This window comes from Sceloporus undulatus, chromosome 3 (assembly GCF_019175285.1).
Source record: "Sceloporus undulatus isolate JIND9_A2432 ecotype Alabama chromosome 3, SceUnd_v1.1, whole genome shotgun sequence".
NCBI lineage: Eukaryota > Metazoa > Chordata > Lepidosauria > Squamata > Phrynosomatidae > Sceloporus > Sceloporus undulatus.
In genome coordinates this window covers 114,026,135-114,048,377 of record NC_056524.1, presented here as the reverse complement: position 1 = coordinate 114,048,377, position 22,243 = coordinate 114,026,135, and the positions used below count along the sequence as shown (strand labels likewise).

Genomic DNA, 22,243 nt, shown 5'->3' with positions numbered 1-22,243 from the left:
ATTATGAACCATCAGGCCTACACTCAAGCAAAAGAGCCCTCCCTCCATGGCATCTGACTCCATCCAGCCTGGAGGGAGAAAAAAGACAGCCCTAGCTGCATCAGGCCTACACTCAATAAGAAGTAGAGCTCTCCCTCCAGTCCATCTGCCTTGGTCCAGGCCTCAGAGGGAGAGAAGAACTGCTGGACCTGATCCCCTTCTCCACCACCATTCCCTTCTCCTTTTGTGTCATGCGTTTTTTTTGTATGTTTGTTTTTTGGTAAGCCTGAGGACAGGGAATCGTCTTATTAAAAAGATTGTATGTACAGCGCTATATTAATAATAATGAATTATTGCTTAATACTAATTTAAAATAATTAATATTAATTCCATACTCCTCCTCCCTGCTCTTCTTCAGGAGAAGGCCAAGCAGCGGAGAAGCCTTGACCAGGGTGACCAGATGTCATAACCAGAACTGAGGACAAGGCACCACAAAATCTAGGACATTCAAGAAAAATGTAAGACATTACAAAATAAAAGCTAAAAACAATATAAATTCACAAAATTTACACATATGAATGCTTTCAACCAGTACCTAAATTATTTGGAGAGCAATGGAAGAAACCACTGTAAGAAACCAGTGGAAGAAATTCCATTGCTGAATTTGCCTGCCATATAAGTGTGTTTTTTTAAATAAGTGGACAGGCTCATGCACTTAACATTGTTCAATACCAGCCTCCTCTGTTGGACATTAAGTATTGGGAGGGTGTGCTTCTTGATTCTAATGCACTTACAAATGCAAACAGATTGAAAATACCAGCACATTACGTACTTTAAACCTCAAACATCATCACCTATCCAACAAATGGACATTGCTGAATGTGTTTGAGCTGGAGTGTCACAGAATCCTGGGTGCACTAAAGCTGGGAAGAAAGCAAGACGCCATATAGTTTTCATTCCTTATCTTTTTTCCAGCACTCTATATTTACTCCCTGACCAGTAACATGCAGAGAGATCTCATTCATCTGGAACTATAAAGAACAAACAACCACCTGAACTTTCAATGACCCTAGCATGTCAAACCTTCTCACCCTTGGTCCCTTTGAAGTAATATATACAGCTTTAAAGCCTAAACAGCTGGCCTCATGGCAGAACAGGCTATCTCCAGTATTCCAAATTACTACAATTTTGTTTTTAAAATAATGAGAAAGGAAGCAGTAAGAAAAATAAATAGATATATAGGGTAAAATAATACACATATTTTCACTACTCACTACCTGCTGAGAATGAAGTGTGATTTCAGGTGGGTTTTTTAAATTACGGTTTTAGTTGGGATTTCATGGTGGTGCAGAGGTAAAATAATCTAAACATAGAATAATATCGAATTAAAGCAATACATTAAATAAAATTACTGTAAACAGGTTAGAACCATATTTAACAGAACGATACGTTAAAACAATTAAAACCATGTACATGTACATTTAAAGTAAATTAAGTCCCAAAGGCTTTAGTAAAATGCCATGTTTTGGCTTGGTGCCAGAAAGAAACCAGTGCTGGTACCAGCTTGACCTCCAACAGGAAGGGCATTCTACAATGGAAGTGCAACAGTAGAGAAGGACCTCTGCTATGTCTTCCCACCTGTACTGCTTTCACTGGTGGAAAGAGGGCTATTCCCACAGATTTCAATCTTCAGACAAGTACAGTGGACCCTTGTTATACCTTGGGATTTGGTTCCAAGATCCCCTGTGGATAACAAAACCAGTGTATGCTCAAGTCCCATTAAATATAACGACATAGCAAAATGGTGTCCCTTATACACAATGGAAAATCAAGGTTTGATATTTGAATTTATACTTTTTTTGAACATTTTCAAACCGTAGACGCTTCAGTTACTTTCATGACGAGTCCAGTTGGGCCTCCAGTGAAAGTGACGGCTCTAGGAGTACTCCAACTAATATTTCCAGGGGTAAGTAACTTACTCTAGGTCTGGATTCAGGAAGCACCAATCCACAGAACCTTCACCCTAGCAGGAGTTAGCTTTAGTTCATCTGCCCTCACCCATTACAGCATCCAAGCATGAATCTAGCACTTCCACAGACCCATGTGGTTCCAATGACAAGGAAAAATAGAATGAAGTGTAATTCACATACTGTACTAACAGCATTCCACTCCAAAAGTCCCTATGATGTCACCCAGCAGATTCTTATAGATATTGAAAAACAGGGGGGGACAAGATAGGTCACAGCTTCATGGAATCCCCCAATACTACTCTGGAACTAGTCCCAGACAGTAGTGTAATCCAGTACCTCCTACTACCATCCGATAGAGCCAGTCCAATAAGATACCATGATCAAAGATATCAAAAGTGAATTAAGAAGTCCAGGAAAATAAGTACAGTAGCCCACTCAGTCTTCTTTCCATTACTTCTTCTGGGGCGTGCAACAGGCTCTTCCAGCGCAGCTTTCAGTGTATGCTGAAAGCCGCGTATGGCACACCCATGTACAACGCGGGCACGCTGTAGTTATAGCTTCTGAAAAGCACATTACAGTAGTCTAATCAAACTGGATTATTTCTGCAGTATATTTTGGACTTAAGTCTATTTCAAACTGAAATGGGTTCAAATAATCTGTTTCTCAAGAATGATTGAAGCTGACCAGCTGCCAAATATGTATTTTTCTTATTAAAGTGTATTCTGCGGCCTTTGACACTGTTGATCACTGTCTTTTAGTTGATATTCTCTCTGACCTCAGATTCTCAGACTGTATTCTAGATTGGTTTAAATCCTATCTGTCAGACAGATCTTTTGTAGTGGTCAGGCTTCCTCTCCTGTCTCATTGTCTGTTGGAGTTCTACAGGGCTCTGTTTTGGGTCCCTTATTGTTTTCTCTTTACACACTGGCTTTAGGCAAACTCATTAGGTCCTTTGGTTTTTCTTACCATCTCTACGCCAATGACACTCAGCTGTATCTTTCCACCCCTGATCTTTCTCCGGGTCTTGAACAGCAAGTTTCATCTTGTTTTACAGCTGTTTCTCAATGGAGGCGGCACTGGCATCTGAAGCTCAATATGTCCAAAACTGAGCTTCTTGTTTTTCCACCAAAACTTTTCTATTCTTGTTGATGATATCTCTATTCGAACTGTGCAGGAAGCACACAGTCTTGGTTTCATTTTTGAGTCTTCCTTGTCGTGTATCCGCCAGATTCAGGCCATAGCCAAGGCATGCAGATTTTTTCTCTATAATATTGCTAAAATCTGACCGTTTCTTTCAGCCTCTACTGCCAAGATATGCCCTAGTAGTCTTGCAACTGGATTTTTGTAACCTCTTTCTGGCAAGGCTTCCTCTTTCTCACCTCCGTCCTTTAATTTCTGCCCAGCATTCAGCTGCAAGCATTATCATGTCTGCTCACCGCTTCAATCACATCTCTCTTTTATTGCCATCCCTCCATTGGCTCCCCCTCCCTTTCTGTAATCATTACAAACTTCTGTTGTTGACTTTTAAAGCCCTGCATGGGCTGGCCCCTCCTTATTTATCAGAGCTTCTTTCTCCTTACCTTCCCACTCATGCCCTCCGTTCTGGTAGTCAAGGTCTGCTGTCCCAGCCTAGGATTTTCACTGCCCCATCCCTTTTCACTTGCTGCCCCTCACTCCTGGAACCTCCTTCCCCCACGAGCATGGGTCATCACTTCTTTAACCAGCTTCAAAGACTATACTGTTCAGGGAAGTGTTCCCAGGCATTTTATGATTTTTATCTTATGTTATTTTAATCTGTTGTCTGCCTTATTTTATTGAATGATAAGTTGTACAGTGGGCCTGCGTCATATGTGCAGATGCTATACACCATCTTTCAGCTTACCCTGAAAGCCACATGACATACAGGAAATGGTGTGTGCACTCGCGGCATGTGCACCACATGCACGAGCCCCATTATTTTCAATGGAGCTCAAGCATACACGGAACTTGTTTTATGCGCGGGGGGTGACCGAAATATATTTTAAATATATTTAATTATTTTTTTGTAGAATGCACGCCATAGGCAGGTTTATTTTTATCTATTTTAATTGTATGTACAGCGCTGTGTAAATTTACAGTGCTATATAAATAAAGCTTAATAATAATAATAATAAATATTCTTTGATTATTTAATATTAGTGTGAGGTACCTTTAGTCCCATGTTTAGTAGAATGAGAAATTTAAATCCAATAAATAAATAAATGTAACAACCCGTTAGATTCAATTTCCTCTTAAATGGCCAGTAATGACATGAAACTCCCAGATGTCCTGATGAAGACCGAAACTTATTACAAAATTCTATATTTTATCTTTGAGTGAAGCAAAGATAGATGGCTGATTTCTCAAGGGCCCCAGCTAATGGGAAGACTGCAGGGAACAGCATGGGGAAATGCCACTGTACTCAAAGCATTTCTGAAATAATCACTTTGTCTAATTAAGGGGAAAACAGAGCAGCTGTTATTTTGTGGTTGTCCTGTAACAGTTGTTTTGTACTAAATCACACCCTTGCAGATTCAGACAAAATACAAGAGGCACATGCTGGTTTACACTTGGACAAAAAGAATCTTCTGTTCAGGGAGAAAAATTAAAATACAGGTAACATCTGCGCTGCTGTGACATAACCACAGTTAGATCCATTCTAACAATAGAGCATAAACATTCTAACAATGCAGCATATTAAAAAACCAGAAGAAAAGGTTTGGTCAATTTGTTTTTTCAGATGCCAGTGCAAAACAGGTTACGGAAGAGTAAAATCAATCTAATCTACAGTACATTAAAAAGAAGTTGGGAGGGGGAGAGACTCAGGTGTGCTTGGTGTTGAAGTAGGTGCTAATGACGCTAAGAAATATGTTAGTGTCTGTTTTCAAATATACAGTGTAGGAATGTTGAGTACATTGTATACTACATACTGTTTATGCACTTTGTGTTGGAATGCCACCTCCAAACACTCAATGATCATTCCCTTCTTGTATTCCATTTTCAGACAACTGATTTTTACAGCTAATCTACAGTAAGTATTTTACAGCAGGGTTAGCTGATATAAACCAAATGATTTTTAAAAAACACTCTGGGTTTTTGTTTTCAAGTCTGGCCATTATTACTATTTTCCAACTCTTTTATCTGAACAATGACTGTTTGAATTTAAACATTTTAACTTTAACTGTTTATTGGCAGTTGTTCATTGTTAGTTGCAGTGTTAGTTGCTTCTTTTTAATCATTTTATCTTAGAATGCAAAAATGCCATTCAGAAGCAAAATCTTCTATTAGCATAAGTTAAACCAAAATGACTTACTTTAAAAGAGAACTTTTTAAAGAAAAAATATTATTTAAGCTAGTGGACTGCATTTTGCTACTCAATTTTCTGATTTAGTCCTATATTGGCGTACACGCTAATGCAAAAAAACTAATTGAAATAAACAAACCAAAATAATTGTTTAAACAGACAAAAACAAAAAACCAGGGTGCTTTGTTTGTTTTTTAAACAATTTTTTTTCCAACCCTGCTTTGCAGCCACCTCTTCATCAACTACCCAAAATTCTTGCTAGAACCCAGGGATTTGAAATACATTTCCATTCATTGTGGGCCTAAATTCTACTATTAGTCCTGACCAAAGTAGAACTACTGAATCAAATGGATTTGTCTGTGTGGTAACTCATCAACAAGTGATTCAAACAGTCTACCTGAGTTGGGACTAACCAACAGGATTCCAGTAATTCTAAGATGACAGGACTCCCTGCTGCTAGAAATAATTTGGTTTATAGTATTCAACTGAAATATTGCAGACATGATTTGTAAAAAGGATATACTGCAAAGATTTTTTAAATCCCATTATCTTTCAAATATAACCTTTGAGCCTTCAAACTGATCTTAAGAGTCCATGGAGACTACTGTATTGTTTTTAGTGTGTAATACAAGAAATGTACAGTTTAAAATGCTTTCTGAAGACTCCATCTAGTGGTTGGAGTATATCTATCTTCAGTCATGTGTACTACAATCCTGTACATACTTATGTGGAAGTCACAATGTTTTCAGTCAGGTTTATTCTTATGAAGGTAAACACAGAATTGCACTTTTAAAAAAGGTTTTTAACAGTGGTTATACATCTCAAGCTAACCTGGATCGTTTTGATATTTCTTGTTTATTTTGTCTATTCTGGATGATTTTACAATTTAATTTGGTGGGGAGTGATGTTTGTTAGCTGTTTTAAAAAAAATTAAATGTGGACAAATTTAAGGAATAAATAAAACAAATATAATTTGCAAATTACTGTATACAGAGCAAACCATGGGCCTGTTTTGACACCACAATAACACAGAATTCTAAAGAACTACAGTGGACCCTTGTTCTACGCTTTTGTTTGGTTCCAAGATCACCCGTGGATAACAAAATCCGTGGATGGTATCTCTTATAAAAAGTCGAAAATCAAAGTTTGATATTTGAAATTTATACGTTTTTTGAACATTTTCAAACCATGGATGCTTGAATCTGTGTATAAGAAGGGCCGATGGTATAGCTTATGGGAAAGAAGGCCAGTTCCAGCTATTGCAAGGAGGAACAGCTGAAAAAAACAGAGATCTTCTAGTAATGAGCTAGTTTATTGTGACGCTTGAACCATCTGTGGAGAGACAAGCCAAACTGCTAGCTTTAGATGTCACAATCAACATTTTGCTTGGCCCAATAAAGGTATCACTGTTTGGGGGAGAAAATTCATGGTTTCTTTAACCACTCCTGCTTGGATGAGCAGCAACTGGACAGTTGGCAGTAGTACACTGAATTCTAAAGCTTATCCTTGATTCTGAACATGGTCAATAATTCAGACAGGCTCTTCTAATAAAATGCAAAACAAATCTTCAGTTATATTATCATGCTACTAAAGTATCCAAGTACATATAGGCATGTTACAGAGCGCCAAAAAGAGGTGCCGGGGAGGCACCTTTCCTTGTTCCACAGCAGCACCACAACAAACAAATGGCATGACGCTGCTGCGCAGCAAGAAAGGAACGCCCGGAAGTAGCTTCTTTTTGCGGCGCAGTTGCGCCACTGCAAACCACCAGAGATGGCGTGATGGCATCACAGCTGTGCAATGCTGTTTGGACGCTACGCTGCTGTGATGTCATAGCTGTGCGCACTGTGTAGATGGTGCTGCGCAGCTGCGACGTCTTTGTCACATGCTAGGGTTACAGGGCGTATGCACGCACCACCCTGAGGTAACCCTAGCACATCACCATGACGCTGCAAAGGGCCCATCTGTTGAGGGCCATAGTCTCTTTTTCTATTTCACTTTTGTTAACTGGTCATAACATATTCTGATAGCAAGCCACAAAAAGGATAAGAGATATTGATATTAAAATTACTGGGTATACTCAATGTATAAGTTTTGAAATTATAGTCAAAAAATTAAACGGGTCAATGTAAGTACTGTACCTTAACTTTTATTTAAAAAGGATCCATCCTCTTCTCCGTGACGAGTGGCAAATGGTGAGAGCTAAATGAAACCGAAAGAAGCACTAGACACCCACACACACACACACACACGCACTCTCTCTCTCTCTCTCTCTCTCTCTCATTCTCTCTCTCTCCCCGCAGCTTCTAGCCTTGTTTAATTCCTGGGTGGTAAAATGGTGGTGGCAGCATCTCTTTGGCACTTCTCCTTAAAGAAATACCAAGAAAGTAGAATAGGCTGGTGCTTCTTTTAGGTTCTCCCAGGATGAACTAAGCCCTTACTTTTCATCACTCTACTTAGAAAAGGGCCCGAAACACACAGGCCAAATAAACCAGCTTCTGGTCGCATTCAGGGCATAGAGTTTCTTTTACAAAAAACAGGCCAAAAAGGGTCAGACAAAAACCGCTCCTTTCGCCAGCCCTGTTCAAAGCCATGGTGCGGCCCAGATTGGGGCCAAGAGGCGTTTGTATCTTGTTAGCTTTTCTGGGTTAAAATCAAAGTTATCACATTAAAATTGAAAGCTGCAATCACTGCTAATGTAGTCACCATTTTCTTTGCTTTCCCTTTACCCTCTTTCTGACATGCATGCATTTTCTTAGCCCTGCTCATGCCTGGTTGCCTCCCACACACATTGCACAGCCAGCATTTACCACAGCTCCTTCTTCATCCAGCCAGTCTTTAGGGTGAGCACAAAAAGGTAAGCCTGGCAAAATTTTGTAAGGTTTTTTGACACTATTGTCCTTTCCTTCATCTTTTGCACCCTTTGTTACATGCAGTTACATTTCGCCCTTGACTTATCCATGGGTCATATCAAAAGCCTTAATTTTGGCCCCAAAACCTGCCCTCAACATGATGTTAACATGTAAATGAATATATGTGGTATTCTCACTTATGGAAGTTCCTTATCTCAGTGAAGCACCAACAACACATTAATCATGGTGAGATTAAACTCACATTTGCCTTCAGTGTTTCAAGAATGTGTAGTTAGCCTCTAGTTTCTAGATTAAATAAACTCTGTTTATTCCTCCATATTTTCAGTATTCAGTGGGACTTCAATGCCTTGTCAGAGACCCAAGGAGGGTAAAAGACTGCCCAAGCAAAAGTTTAGACTATTTAGATTGAACTATTTTTCACCTGGACGTCTCAGTTTCCACATCAGTTTGCCAGTATGCAGAGATCATTAGCCAATGCCCTCCCGCAGCTGACTATCATCAGAAGCAAGATAGCTGGCACCTGAGTAAAGAGCTCTCGTTACAGTGGCACTACATTAGCAGAATTCCCAGGATTGTAAAAGCTAAAACCACAAGGGACACACCAAAAGAATTAACAAACAACACCGCATTACTAAAAATGTTTAGTATGCAAAAGGATCTTGTTGCTCTTTTGAAACTAACCATGCAAATCAATCAATAATTTATTATTACGGCATACAGCCAGTACAAGATAAAATACAATAACGATGACCAAACATCTGTATAAACAATATACTCAAAATGACCTTTTACAAACAGGTACAAATATCAGCAAGAAAAACTATGCAAAAGAAATTGTAGCACAAGCTTCTGTAGACTTGGTCTACTTCCTCAGATGCAAAGGTACTACAAGATCCCTTTGCATATTGATATTCCAGATTTACACGCCTGTGTCCCTGAATTCAAAAAAAATTAAGGTCTTCAGAATATTTAAATACAGTGCGCCCGCATCATATGTTGAAAGCCGTGTGGGAATGCACTGGGTGCAAGGGACGGCATGTCCCATTGGGAATAATGGGTCGTGCACCCACGGCGTGTGCGCACCGCCGCACCACCACATGCATGAGCCCCATTCACTTGAATGGGGCTTGAGCTTGTGCGGTATTTGGCTTACGCAGGGGGGTCCGGAATGGATACCCCGCGTAAGCCAAGGGCACACTGTAGCTAGAAGAATGAAAAATTCTAGTCTGGCACCAGAAAAAAAAGCAATGTGCTAGTCACAATTCCCTGGGGAAAGCATTTTAGAGCCAGAGGGCCACCATTAACAACTCTCCCTTTTTACTGTACAGTTGGCCCTCTTCACAGGTAGGCTTGCCTTCTGCGGCTTTGAGCCCCATTAGAAGGGATGGGGTGCGTACTCACGCCGTGCGCCCCACAAGCATACACCTCATTATTTCCTATGGGACTTGAGCATACGCTCATTTCCCCATATGTGGAGGAGTCCAGAATGGATCCCCCACGTATAGGGAGGGTGGACTGTGTAAATCTCAAATTGAAGGAGTTGTACAGGGAGAGATTTCCTAGATGACTTTATGGAACATGTAACATAGAATCATAGTTGGAAGAGACTACAAGGACCATCCAGTCCAACCTCCTGCCATGCAGGAACTCTCAATCAAAGTATCCCTGACACATGACTATCTAGCCTCTGTTTAAAGACCCCCATGAGGGAGACTTCACTGCTCTCCGAGGAAGTTTGTTCTACTGCCAAACAGCTCTTACTGTCAGGAAGTTCCTCCTAATATTGAGGTGGAATCTCTTTTCCTGTAGCTTGCATCCAGTGTTCCAGGTCCTATTCTCTGGAGCAGCAGAAAACAAGCTTGCTCCCTCCTCAATATAACATCAAGTATTTAAATGGGGCTATCATATCACCTCTTAACCTTCTCTTCTCCAGGCTAAACATCCCCAGCTCCCTAAGTCGTTCCTCATAGGGAATGGTTTCCAGTCCCTTCACCATTTTAGTCTCCCTCCCAAGGAAGCATACCAAAGGTCAGACACCAAGTTCCACAACCTCTTAGGACTCTATAGCGTAAAACCAGCACTATGAACTGGAAGGCAGGGAAGTTAAAGGGAAAAAACAACTATTTTTTTCAGTTCCCCCCCCCCCGGACAATTTTTCATTTTTGTGGTGGAAAAACTGCAATTTTGATGATTATGGAGGGGGAGTCTAAATGGTCTAATCCGAACTATTTGCTGAACACTTTTGAATCAGAACATACTGGCAGCATCTAATGGGTTAAGAAATGCATCTTGGGTTTGAATGTTGTCTGTTACTATAGTTTGTATTAGACATATTGGCCAAGATCTTATTTGCCACTGTAACTACTGTACAGTACACCTGTCTGGATATAAAGCTGCTCTGCCAGTTCTCAATGCTGCTACACCTTTCTCAAGAAAGTGATGTACACTGACATAATTAACCCTTACCCTGACATTGGTCTCTAATCGTGTAATCTGTTGTATATACAATTCTTCATGCTGCACAATTAATAGTATTTTGACTGAGCAAAGCCTTGTCTTTAAAAGAACAGCACTCTTTCCAAATCGGGAAATATTTCATCATTTTCCCTTATATTACTCAACATTTTCAGTTTTTCCACTTTCTTTAAAAAAGTGAAAAATTATCCTGGGAGTGAAAAATACAGGAAAAATAGGGGTTTTTTTCTTAATTTCCTTGCGGTTTTTCCTCCTAGGTCTTCACATATCCAAAAGAATCTTACAATTATGTTGGGGTTTTTTACTCATCTGAAGGCAAATAATCTATTCTTAATAATCCATGCACTGGTAACCTTCTATGTGTGTGTTTACCTTTGCAGACAGATTGAAATGTTCATTTGATGCAAAATATGGCAATGAGAGTTATAACTGTGTTAGGGTGTTATTATCTGATTATGCTGGACATTTCTCACCTTCACTGCCTTCCCGTTTGTTTCTGTGGCCAGTTCAAAGTGCTAGTTTTGAGCTATAAAGCCCTATGATGTTTTACAACTTAGTATCTGACCTTTGGTATGCCTCCTTGGGTATGGATATTCCAGTCTTCTCGCTAAGGTCATCTAGGAAATCACTCTGACTCTGGAATACTTTTTCCAGAGATAGCACTTACATTGCTATTTATCTGATGTCAGATCAGAAAAATAGGTATTTAAAATTTAAAATCTCCTAGGTATTTAAAATTTTATAAGGATATAAACATTGCCAGAAGTTAAACGTTGTGTGTTTTAATTCCTTTGGTGTGTATACAAATCCAAGCTTATCTATATTAAAATTTCATAACCAGAGCAAAATGCAATGCTACATGATAATGAAATTATGAATGAAAAATTGCATATTTTCATATTGTAATTTTATATCTTTAGGCAGTTTAAGATGTAAAATACTGTTAGTTCCATAATAAATGCCTCTGTCTCTTCACAAAGTTCTTTCACATAAAGTAATCACTGCAAGTTCTACTAGTCTCAGACCGTAAAGAGAAACTGAACTACCTTTTACTTCTTTGTATACACTTGTAAAAGGAAGAAACAGGAAACAGAGTACTTACAGGAAAGAATTACTCAGTAATAACAGAGTAGATGAGAAACAAAGTGAATCACAACTGAAAGCAGAAAGTCTTTCCTCCTAATCTATTGTTCATTATCCCAATATGTAAAGAACCATTTCCAGGACACCATAACCCAAAGTATATAGTATATTACTCCTAAGGACCCTTTACCTACCAACTCATTTCAAGATTAGGTTCACTTCAAATTGGAACAACCTAAAGAAGCCAACCATTATAGGTATTCCAAAATCTCTGAAAATGACAGTTTGTTTTTGTTTTTTAACAAAAATTGGCATTTTGTTTATTCATTAACATTTCATATCTTAATGCTTTGTATTGTACTGTACTGTTTTAACTTTTGTTAGCCGCCTTGTGTCCCTATACTGGAATATAAATAAATTAATTAATAATAAAAATAACAATAATTAATAATTTACATAATAACTTAATTCTGGAGTAACACTTATGCTGGAATTCCAATTTAAATCAATCACTTCAGTTTGAAAAGGTAAGGTTTCTCTTTTACCTTAGCAAATATACTTAATTTATAATCTAAATAATTTTAATTAGTTAATTCCTATCCCTGAGGAATGAACAGTTCCAAATTTAATTTCAGCACATGATTTTAACAAAGCATAGTTTACATCTGAACCAGTTCAGTTATTTTATCTTAACTAATAAAGATCTTATAAGATCTTAATACATATATTTTATTTTAAAATTATGCAAATCATATCTTACATAAATTACAAAGCAGCTATTCTGGTGTGTATATTTTACCTCTCAGCCTCAAAATCTAGGCGATCAGGTTTGACTCATTTTAATAGCAGACTCTAGAAAAGAGCAACCCAAAGGACAAATGGAATAGGAAATTCTTCCAAGGAAACCTTGGTAGGAAAAATAGCAGCCAGGAAAACATACACAAACACACTAAATGACTGATTTTTTAAAAAAATTACTTCTGCTTCCTTTATTTACTGATGATGTTACTGCTACCACACATTTGCCCAAACCACCACTGCTCTCTTATGGAGAGAGACTTTGAGCTTGAACCTGACCCCATCATGAAAGGCTCCCTCAGTGAACTTTTGCGTTCATTTTAATAGTACAACACCATCCAGATAACTACCCTAATGGAATTGTCTGTCAAGCATCCCTTATATTTGTTTTTCTGTTAACTCGTATCCTAAGCCTGCTTTATGCTGATGAATGGTTTAGTATTCTTTGTGAAACTGAAATAAATAAAAAGTTTTTTTAAAAAATTACTTCTGCTTCATTTATTTACTGGATTTATATATCACTTTTCTCCAAAAGACTGAACTAAAGGCAGCTAAAAGTAACATTAAAACCAACATCTGATCAACTATGAAAACAGAATTTAATTTAAAAGTCCAATTTAAAATAAATTAAAAGAAGATCCCTTAAAAAACCTACAGCACTTAACTGGTCATAAGCCCCACCTCCAGCAGCCAAAAAGCCTGTCTAAATTAAAAAGAAAACACTTTACCTGCCATCAGGCTTACAAAATTGATGGGGAGATCTAGCTTTCTGAGCAGTCACCATGAAATTCCTCTTACATCCCCACTAAACTTCTTCTGAGGTTGGTAGGACTGAGAGAAGAGCTTCTGTTGAAAATCGTAAAGTTTGATTAAGATACAGTATACTGTATATACTTGACTATAAGTTGACCTCATATATAAGGCGAGGGCAAGTTTTGGGGCCAAAATTATGGATTTTGACATGACCCATGGATAGGTCGAGTGTAAAACTTGGAGGTTCCTTCAGTATATGTATGTGATACTGGCCCTTAAATAAGTTAACCTAGGATTTTGGGGTCATTTTTTGGGTATAGATTTTTAGACTTATAGATGAGTGTATAAGGTAGTCTTGAAGACAGCTGAAACTCAAGTGGTATAGGGCTTTATATCTAGTTTTGTTGTTGTTTACCTTTCAAGTCATTTCTGACGTATGGCAATCCTAAAGTGGTTAGAATTTTCTTGACAAGATTTGTTCAAAGAGGGGTTGCCTTTGCCTTCCTGAGAGTGTGACTTGCCCAAGTTCACCTGATGGGTTTCCATGGTTAACCCTTGTCTCCAGAGTCCTAGTCCAGCACTCAAACTACTATGCCACACTGGCTCTCTTTATATCTAGCTATATTTCTATATTCTATCTTTATAAGCTCCCTGTACAACTTATTATCAGCACATGCAGCTCATTTAGATAGCAAAATGTCCATTTAAGCAACACTTATTTCTTTTACATATTCTATGCACAAAAGCTGTAATAAAGGAAAATGGAAGTATGCACTATACATCCTTCTCCTAAAATAAAATGAAAAACAATGCAGGAGGCCTGCTTATTATACGAGCAATCCATTCTTGGACCCTTAGTATAATATGATTTTCACGTAAAATCTGGAATTCTATTTCTCTTATCTGAAGTGAATGAAGAAGTGTTCTCTAGGCATTTTCTGGGTCTTTCAGTGTGATTCTATGGAAAGCTTCCACCAGACATTGATCACAGAGTTGCACTGCAGGGCCTACAAATGTCTAGAGAAGTGTTCTCTCTAGAAAACTCCAGGATCTCCAACATGACTCTGTGGTCAACTTCCTAGAGGAAAACCTAAAAAATGCCCAGCAAGAACATATTTTTCCAACATGTGAAAGTGAACTTATGCTAATACGAACTTGCATAATACACAAGCTACCTGTATTTAAATCAAGTTTTAGATAAAGTGAACAAGAAATGAAAAGGCATATTCTCAGAATTCTTGTGTCCAGCACACCTTTTAAAGCAATGATTCCCAGACATTGGTCCTCCAGCTGTCTTGGACTTCAACTCCCAAACACCATCATCAGCTTGGTCAACAGTCAGGATTTCTGGAGTCCAAAATATCTGGAGGAGCAAAGTTTGGGAACCACTGTTTTAAATAGTAAGCAGATGTAATACACCCAGCTAATACTATTACATCTGTAGGCGAATCAAACCATATAATAACATTGATATCCAACAGTTCATGCAGCACTCCAATGGCTTGAAATAGCAATAGCAAGTACATTTCTATACCGCTTATCAATGCACTTAAGCACTCCCTAAGCGTTTTACAATGTGTAAATCTAATTGCCCCCAACAAGCTGGGTACTCATTTTAGCGACCTCAGAAGGATACAATCCTGAGCGACCCTGAGCCCCTGGCTGGTATTGAACTCACAACCTTTTGGTTTGCAAGTGAGCGGCTGCAGTACAGGCATTTAACCACTGTGCCATCAGGGCTCCTAAAGTAAAGCAATAGAAAAATTGCTAGACAGGACATTGAGACTGCACTTAAAATGGTATCAATGTGTTTACAATAATGTTTACAAAACTAAGAATAACCACTTTAAGAGGAATAATAAGATGCTAACAATTGCAAACATCATGACAACTGATCAGTCTGAAAAATTCTGTAGTCATTTTCAAGATTAACAATGATAGCAAACAAGGAATTGGGGAATAGCATGAAATCTAAAGACTTGGACAAAATCAAAGAGGAGCTCTAGATGTTTTAAGAAAATCAATAAAGACTTCAATGATATACTATAGGTCAACTGATATACTGGAACAGCCGATTCACTGAACAGTCTATCAAACATGTATTTATTATAGGTTTAACCTGGGAGAACTTGCTGTGTTCTATTAAAGAACCAGGGTTGCTGAAGGTGAATGTGAGACAGTAAAGACAGACTGAAATGTTTGGGCTATTTATAGCTTAGAAAAATGGAAAGGAAGAGAAGATATGATAGAAATGTATAAAATTATACAGCTTTTGTAATACTTGAACCCACAATCAACCAATGAAAATGAATGGTGGAAGATTCAGGACAAATTTAAAAAAAGCATTTATTTACCCAGAATAGGTTGCTTAAACACTAACCCTAAAGCTGCGTATAAATGCACCGGTGCAGGTACACATTAATAAAGAATGGAACCAGCATATCCAACCAGTTGGGGCAGCAATGCAAACAAGTGAAAGTGTGACACCTATAATAGATGCAATTACAACATACATAAACCAGACAGTCCTAGAGGGGGCATGGTGTGAAGGGGGCATGTGATTTTGCTTTGCCAGTGTTTTAGTGGACACACTGATGCTCCAATGCCCTGTATTGGTGGATTCCAGGTGTGACTGTGCGGCCGATTGAAGGGGATGGCATTTAGGCAGCAGGTAGTGGCCACCTGTGTGTTTGTGTGACAGTGTGCATCAATGGTGGGGAGGCAACAAGAAAAATTACCCAGTGGCATGGCTTGACACTGCACCGAGCATTAGGACCATGCACATTTGGGCTGCCTTAAGAGTGGCCAGCGTGGACACCGGGGTTTCGAACTGCTTTCAGAAAAAGCAGGTTCGAGCTGCTTTTTACTGCTCATCTGTTCTGCCACAGACTGCTTTGAAGAGACTAGATAAATCAACAGAAAATGAAGATATCAATGGTGACTGGTCATGATGGATACAGACTTCTAGTGCAATATGAGTCTGTATATTAGGGTCTATGCAGACCGGCCATTAGGGTCAGCCTGGGGGCGGAGTCAGGGTGTGCATGCCCCAACTCCGCCCCCTTGGCAGTATGATGCCGCATGCCGCTCCACACATGCGTGGTGTCAGGCAATCCTCTGGTGCTGCGTTTACATGATGCAGCCCCAAAGTAGTGCCTTAAATCCATGGCTATCGCACCCTTTTCAGGGTGCAAAAAGGAAAGGCCAGATTGGGGCCGCAGCATGCACTTCCAAGGCCCCAATCTGGGGAAGATGGAAGTAGCTGCAGGCCACCCCTTCAGAAGCAGTCTGCGGAGCCCCTTAGTTACAGAAGAGCATGAGTAAGACAGCACTGTGGTGCTCATGTTCTATTTGTGGGATTTCCATAGCTAACTAGAAAGCCACCGTGTGAACAGAATGATGGACTAAATAGGTCTTTGGTCTGATCCAATATGTATTTTCCTATGCAGACACTAGCAAAAATTATTGTGAAGGTACTTTTTTAAAAATGCCTAGAATTAGAATTATTCATTTGAATGTCTTAAAACAATATGAATATGAAGAATAATCTAAAAGAAAAATCATGTTGCTGTAGAAAAATCCAATGTTAACCATATAAATAGTTTCCCATGTCAGTGTCACTGCAGAAAAACTCTAGTAAAGGAAATATAGAAGTCAAGCTACCTCTCTTCTTGATGAACAGCTCATCTCCTAGTATACTATCATAAATCTATAGCATATGTAGGAGAGTAGGGGCTGGGAGGGCTGACGCAGTGGAAAGAGAGGGACAGCAGGACCCTGGAGATGAGGGGAAGGCAGAGTTAAGAGAGGAGCACCAGGTGGGCGCTGGGGAGAAGTCAGACACACCCCAGCTGGGGAGGGAAGACACTGAGGCCTTGATAAGGGAGGAAGGAAGGCCCAGGCAGGGGCAGAGAGGTTGCACTTGGAAGGGGCGAGGTGAAAGGCTCAGAGAAGAACGCAAGGTGGAGATAACCTCGGGACGCCAGGGTTGTCCTATTTCTTTGCATCATCACCACGAGAGGCCAAGGATGGGACCCCATGTGGCAGTAAAGTTACCTGACCCCCGGTGGGAGGGGGACATAAAGGAGAGATTTGAGGTGGAATGGAGACAAGAGCCCCGACGAGAAGAGGGTGAGCTCCTGGAAGGTCGTTGGTGGAATGAAAGAGGGGACCGCTGGGAATATGGGCCCCAACCCAGAGACTGGGCGAAGGCAGAGCAGGAGATAGCGGAGCATGCCTTCTGACCCCCAAGAGAAAAGCTGGAAGTCTAAGGCCTCTGGGGAAATGAAGACACCCCAAGACCCAAGAAGTTTGGACCGTCGGAGAAGGACAAAGGCTGGTTCGGTGGACTGAAACTTTTGCGTTATGGGACTTTATTTATGTTTCTAGAAAAGACTAGTGTTGTCCCACAGTAAAAATTGCTCTGGTTGAGCGTTGCACTACTGTTTCTGGGTCTCTTTGCATGGTCTAGGCAGCGTTCATGGATCCCACAGGTGGAGAACCCATGCCGGGTCCGGTGGCCCTGCCCACAGTAATATATAATAAAGATGCATTTCATTTGTTTTAGCTCTCGTATGTTTTTTTTTTCAGTCTATAGAACAAAAACAGAAAGCCTTCCTCCAAAGTATAGTCAACATTAAGATTTATCTTTTATTTTATAATAAATCTTATCTAAAAATAGTCTCCCATACTCTGGAGAGCCAATCTGAGATAACAAGGATTTAGGGTTTTTTCAACCTACATGCAATTAAGAGTTTTAGTGAAGTTTTAAGTTTTGGCCGCCAGCATGAGAATATATAATTTCCACATTCTAAATTACCTAGCAGCACTTTTACTGCATCTAATTTCCCTAGGTAGCCTGCGGCAGATGTAATATTGGAAGGACTACAGCCCAGAATGATCAAAGGTTAGCATACATTAACAGCATGGCAATCCCTGCCAAATACTTCACAGGATCATCAATACATTCAACACTGTTTATTCTGAAAAGGAAACATAGCAGTGAACAGAGAGAAGTATGTCTGGGACAATGACAAAATTGCATGGTTAACAGTTCTTCTATATGTAATTTGAAAAATATAGAATAAAACTGCACAGTTAACAAGAAAGTAGGCAGCTAAGGAACTCTGCAAAGTACTGGTTTCTGTATCATATCTCACTAGATTCCATTTCTAAAAAATGATTCATCATTTAATACCTGGGGCATTGTCTTGTTATGGGTAGTTTGGGCTGTAAATGATAGCATCCCCCAACCGGTTTCTTCCAGATGTTTTAGTTCCTACTCCTATCATAGGAATTGTGGGCCAACACATATGAAGGGCACCAAGACAGAGCAGTGTGCTACAGAATCTAGCTTCAGCATTGCCTATACCTTTTTGCATCTCTACTTCAACTTTTTGTTTAAGTACATTCGTCCCTCCACATTCTCTGGGGTTAGGGGCACAGGACCCCCATGAACGTGGAAAAACAACAAATAACAAAAACACTATATTTTTACCTGAGAGAACAGCTCTCTAGTAATCTCTAGATCCTCCAGTGCAACTCTGTGGTCAACATTTGCCAGACATTGACCACATAATTGTGCTGGAGGAATGCCTAGTGTAGTTTTCTCTCTAGGAATTTCTAGGTTCTTCAGTGCAATGTTTGGTTAAAGTTGGCCAGAGGACCTAGATATTCCTAGAGAGAACATATCAATAAAACCTGTGAATAATCAAATCCACAAAAGACAGAGTGGCAAATGTGGAGGGACAAGTGTACATTTTATTTCTGTAAGCAGGACAGTGAGCTGTTATGTCAGAACAATAAAGTCATAGAGAACAACAATATTAACAATGCCAAAAACAATATAGTACTTAAGGTAACCATGTGTTAGTCCACTTCATGGGGGCCATATTTCCCTGTGATTCTGCCATGTACTGTACCCTGACAATGAACAGAACCCCACTCAGAAGCTGATCATGTGTCGACTATCACAGATCCTCCTACAGGTTGTGGCTGTACCATGTGACAGTTCTGTGTTCTGCTTTTAACAAACAGGGAAACGTGATTACCAAAACCAAATAATTAACGCCTCCATTTGCAGGACAATAATTTGACACACAACTTCTTCAGGCATCACAAGCTCAATTGCCTTATCCAAACCATTTCAGTGAGAGAGTTTAGAAAGAACTGTAGTAATAATTAGCTGTAATGTTAAAGGTCTCTTCCTTGTTGTGTTTCTTCTCCACCCATTACTCTATTTTTGTCCCTTCAGCCCCATAAAAGACATGCAAACAAATTGCATATTTCTTTAGGCAGCAGAATCAAATTCTAGGATTGTCTCAGTTGTGATGTTTACTTTTAACTGCAGATAACCAAGGTCCAAAACACAGTGCAGAAATAATCCAGTTTAAGACCGCTTTCATTGCCCTGGCTCAGTGCTAGGGAATCCTGGGAGTTGTAGTTTATTACCAAAGCCGCCTGACAAAGAAGACTAAATGTCTTTGCAGTTCCCCAGAACTCCCTAACATTGAGCCACTGCAGTTAAACTGGTCTCAAACTGGATTATCTCTGCAGTGTGTTTTGGACCCTAGCTTCAGGGACGTAGCCAGGATTTTAGGAAGGGGGGGTCCAGACTAAGTGCCACCATTATAATGGGGCTTGGGTGCAGTGGCGCAGCAGCATACACCATTCATTTTTCTAATGGGGGGGGGGTCCGGACCCCAAGAACTCCCACCTTGGCTATGTCCCTGCTAGGTTGCATACATGAAATTAGATGTTGATATAGTTATTTTATTGAATTAATAGTACTGCTAAGAATTTACTGATTGTATTTTTATATGGAATTGTATTTTTACTGATGTAATCCCACCTTGATCTGCAGAGGAGGCGGGAAGTATAAATAAAAACTATTATTATTATTATTATTATTATTATCATACTAAATGAATCTTCATGCAGAAGCTTCACTTTATGGTACCACCAGACAACTCCTGTTTCTCTGAAGAGGGAAGAGGGAAGCCTCTCTTGTTCAACCTTGTTTTGGTCCTGGCTGGAGTGAAGGGATTTCCTGATCATGGGGACTGATCTCTTATAAACGCTTTTAATTTAATGTTGTTTTTAACAGGATAACTTAACTGCTTTAAATGTTTTTAATCATTATTATATAACACCTACTACTGTATATACTACAGTATTCACAGAAGTGGGCATCGAAACAGAATTAAACTAGGGCTGTACCCACACTGGGGAAGCAGCCCTGTTTGGCAGCGCTTTAACTCTTTGTCTGGTTCTACAGCTATGGAATTCTGGGAGTTGGAGTTCGTTGTGGGGCTCCCAGAATTCCATAGCCAAGAGCCAGGCAAAGAGTTAAAGCGCTGCCAAACAGGGTTACCTTCTTCATGGATTCATTCATTCATTCATTCCATAGAGAGAGGCGGGGGAGGAAGCCAGGGCGGGGGGCGCTGTGAATGGACGGAAGTTTTCCCAGCAAAGAAGGGGGAAGCCTGAGTCTGGGGCCCCCTTCCCGGCCTTGTGCCCTCAGCATCCCGAGGCCGGGAAGGGGAAACGGGTCTCTGCCAAATGGGAGGAAGAGGAAGGCGGCATCCCTTTCCTGCCCTCCTTTTCCTGGCGATCAGGCGCTGAGCCCCAGAGGAGGGAAGGAGGGAGGGCCAGCTGTATGACTTTTCGGGGGATCCAGAAGGTCTCCAGTGCCCCTGAATGGATGGGCATCGTTGACTGCTCCTGCGGCGGGGGAGCTTCCCTGCTCTTGGCTACGAAGGACTGGGAGAGATCATCCCGGAACCTCCTGGGCCTGGCGAAAGGGGAGCCTCCCTCCCTCCTCGGAGGTCTTTAAGCAGAGGCTGGATGGCCCTCTGTCAATGAGGGGCTTCGAAGAAGGAGAGTTCCTGCATGGCAGAAGAAGGGCCCTTCTAGGGGCCTCTCCCAACCCTGCCCTTCTCCGATTCATGGGATGATGATACCCCTTCTATGCCTCAACTGTTTCAGAGGCGCATCCGTGTCTATCAGGGCTGGGGGCAGTGGGGAAGTTGCGGGGCCATTCTGTGTCCTGCTCCAGAGGGAGGAGGCGTTTTCCTTCTTCTTAATGCTACTCCAACTCCCAGAATCCCAGAGCCTTGAGCGAGTTAAAGGGTTGTCTGTGCGCGGGAGAGAGAGACGGCCAGGTGGGGCCCCCTCTTCCTCTTCCTCCTGTGCCCCGCTGGGACTCACCACCAGGACGGAGCCCCGCACCACTTCGGAGACGCTCTGCCGCAGCTCGGCCGCCGTCCCGGGCTTGCTCAGCGCCCGCGTGAACTTCCGAGTCTCCGCAGGCAGCGGCGCCGACTGGAAGGGGGACATCGCTGCGGACACCGACGCCGCCATGGCAGCCCTCAGACCTTCTCTCCTCCGCCTCCGCCTCCTTTCAGGGCGCTGCCATCATCATCCTCATCCCTCTCTCTCTCTCTTCCTCCTCCTCAGAGTCCACTCCGCGTCTTCGTCGTCGCCCTGGGCGCCGGCTCCTGTCACGTGACCTCCTCCCTCCCCTCCCTCGCGCCGCTATCTATCCCTCTCCAGCGGCTCCCAACCTTCGCTCTCTCTCTCTCCCGTGCGCGCGCCGCCTTCCTCCGGCCCCAAACACTGGCACGCGGGAGGAGTGTAGGAAAGACTGAGAGGGAGACAAATGAGTCTCGCGAGCTGATTGGTCAGAGCGGGGTTCGAAGGGGCGTGGCTTCTCCTCTCTCCCTCTCTCTCCCCCCCCCCCCCTTTCTGTAAAGGTACTGTAGTGCCAACCGCCTCCGAACTCTTTCGGGGCACCTGATTGGTTGCCCAGTTCACCTGCGCGCTCGCGGGGAGGGGAGGGGCCTCGAAGGCGTGGCTCGCGCACGTTGGGCGGACGTTCCATATGATGCCTTTGCCCAAGAGCACTAGGGACGTCCGACCTTGGCAGCCAATCAGGGCCCGGCGCAGTTCTTTTTTCTCCTCTGGCCTTTCAAGGAGGGGAGGCCGTCATG

The 22,243-nt window shown here is 41.2% G+C and overlaps 1 protein-coding gene across 5 annotated transcripts in view; it reads right to left on the bottom strand.

Annotated features, from left to right (window-relative positions):
- DOCK9 (dedicator of cytokinesis 9) overlaps positions 1–21,863 on the bottom strand; it is a 180,440-nt gene extending 158,577 nt beyond the window's left edge. For 3 of the 5 annotated variants that reach the window (XM_042456886.1, XM_042456900.1, XM_042456895.1), the window contains exon 1: positions 21,462–21,862. In XM_042456886.1, the coding sequence (XP_042312820.1) occupies positions 21,462–21,614 (153 nt within the window). In that variant the 5' untranslated portion in view covers positions 21,615–21,862. Of the gene's footprint in view, positions 1–21,461 lie in introns of all 5 variants that reach the window. The other 2 variants (XM_042456882.1, XM_042456898.1) reach the window with 2 other exon arrangements.
- Positions 21,864–22,243: the final 380 nt, after the last annotated feature.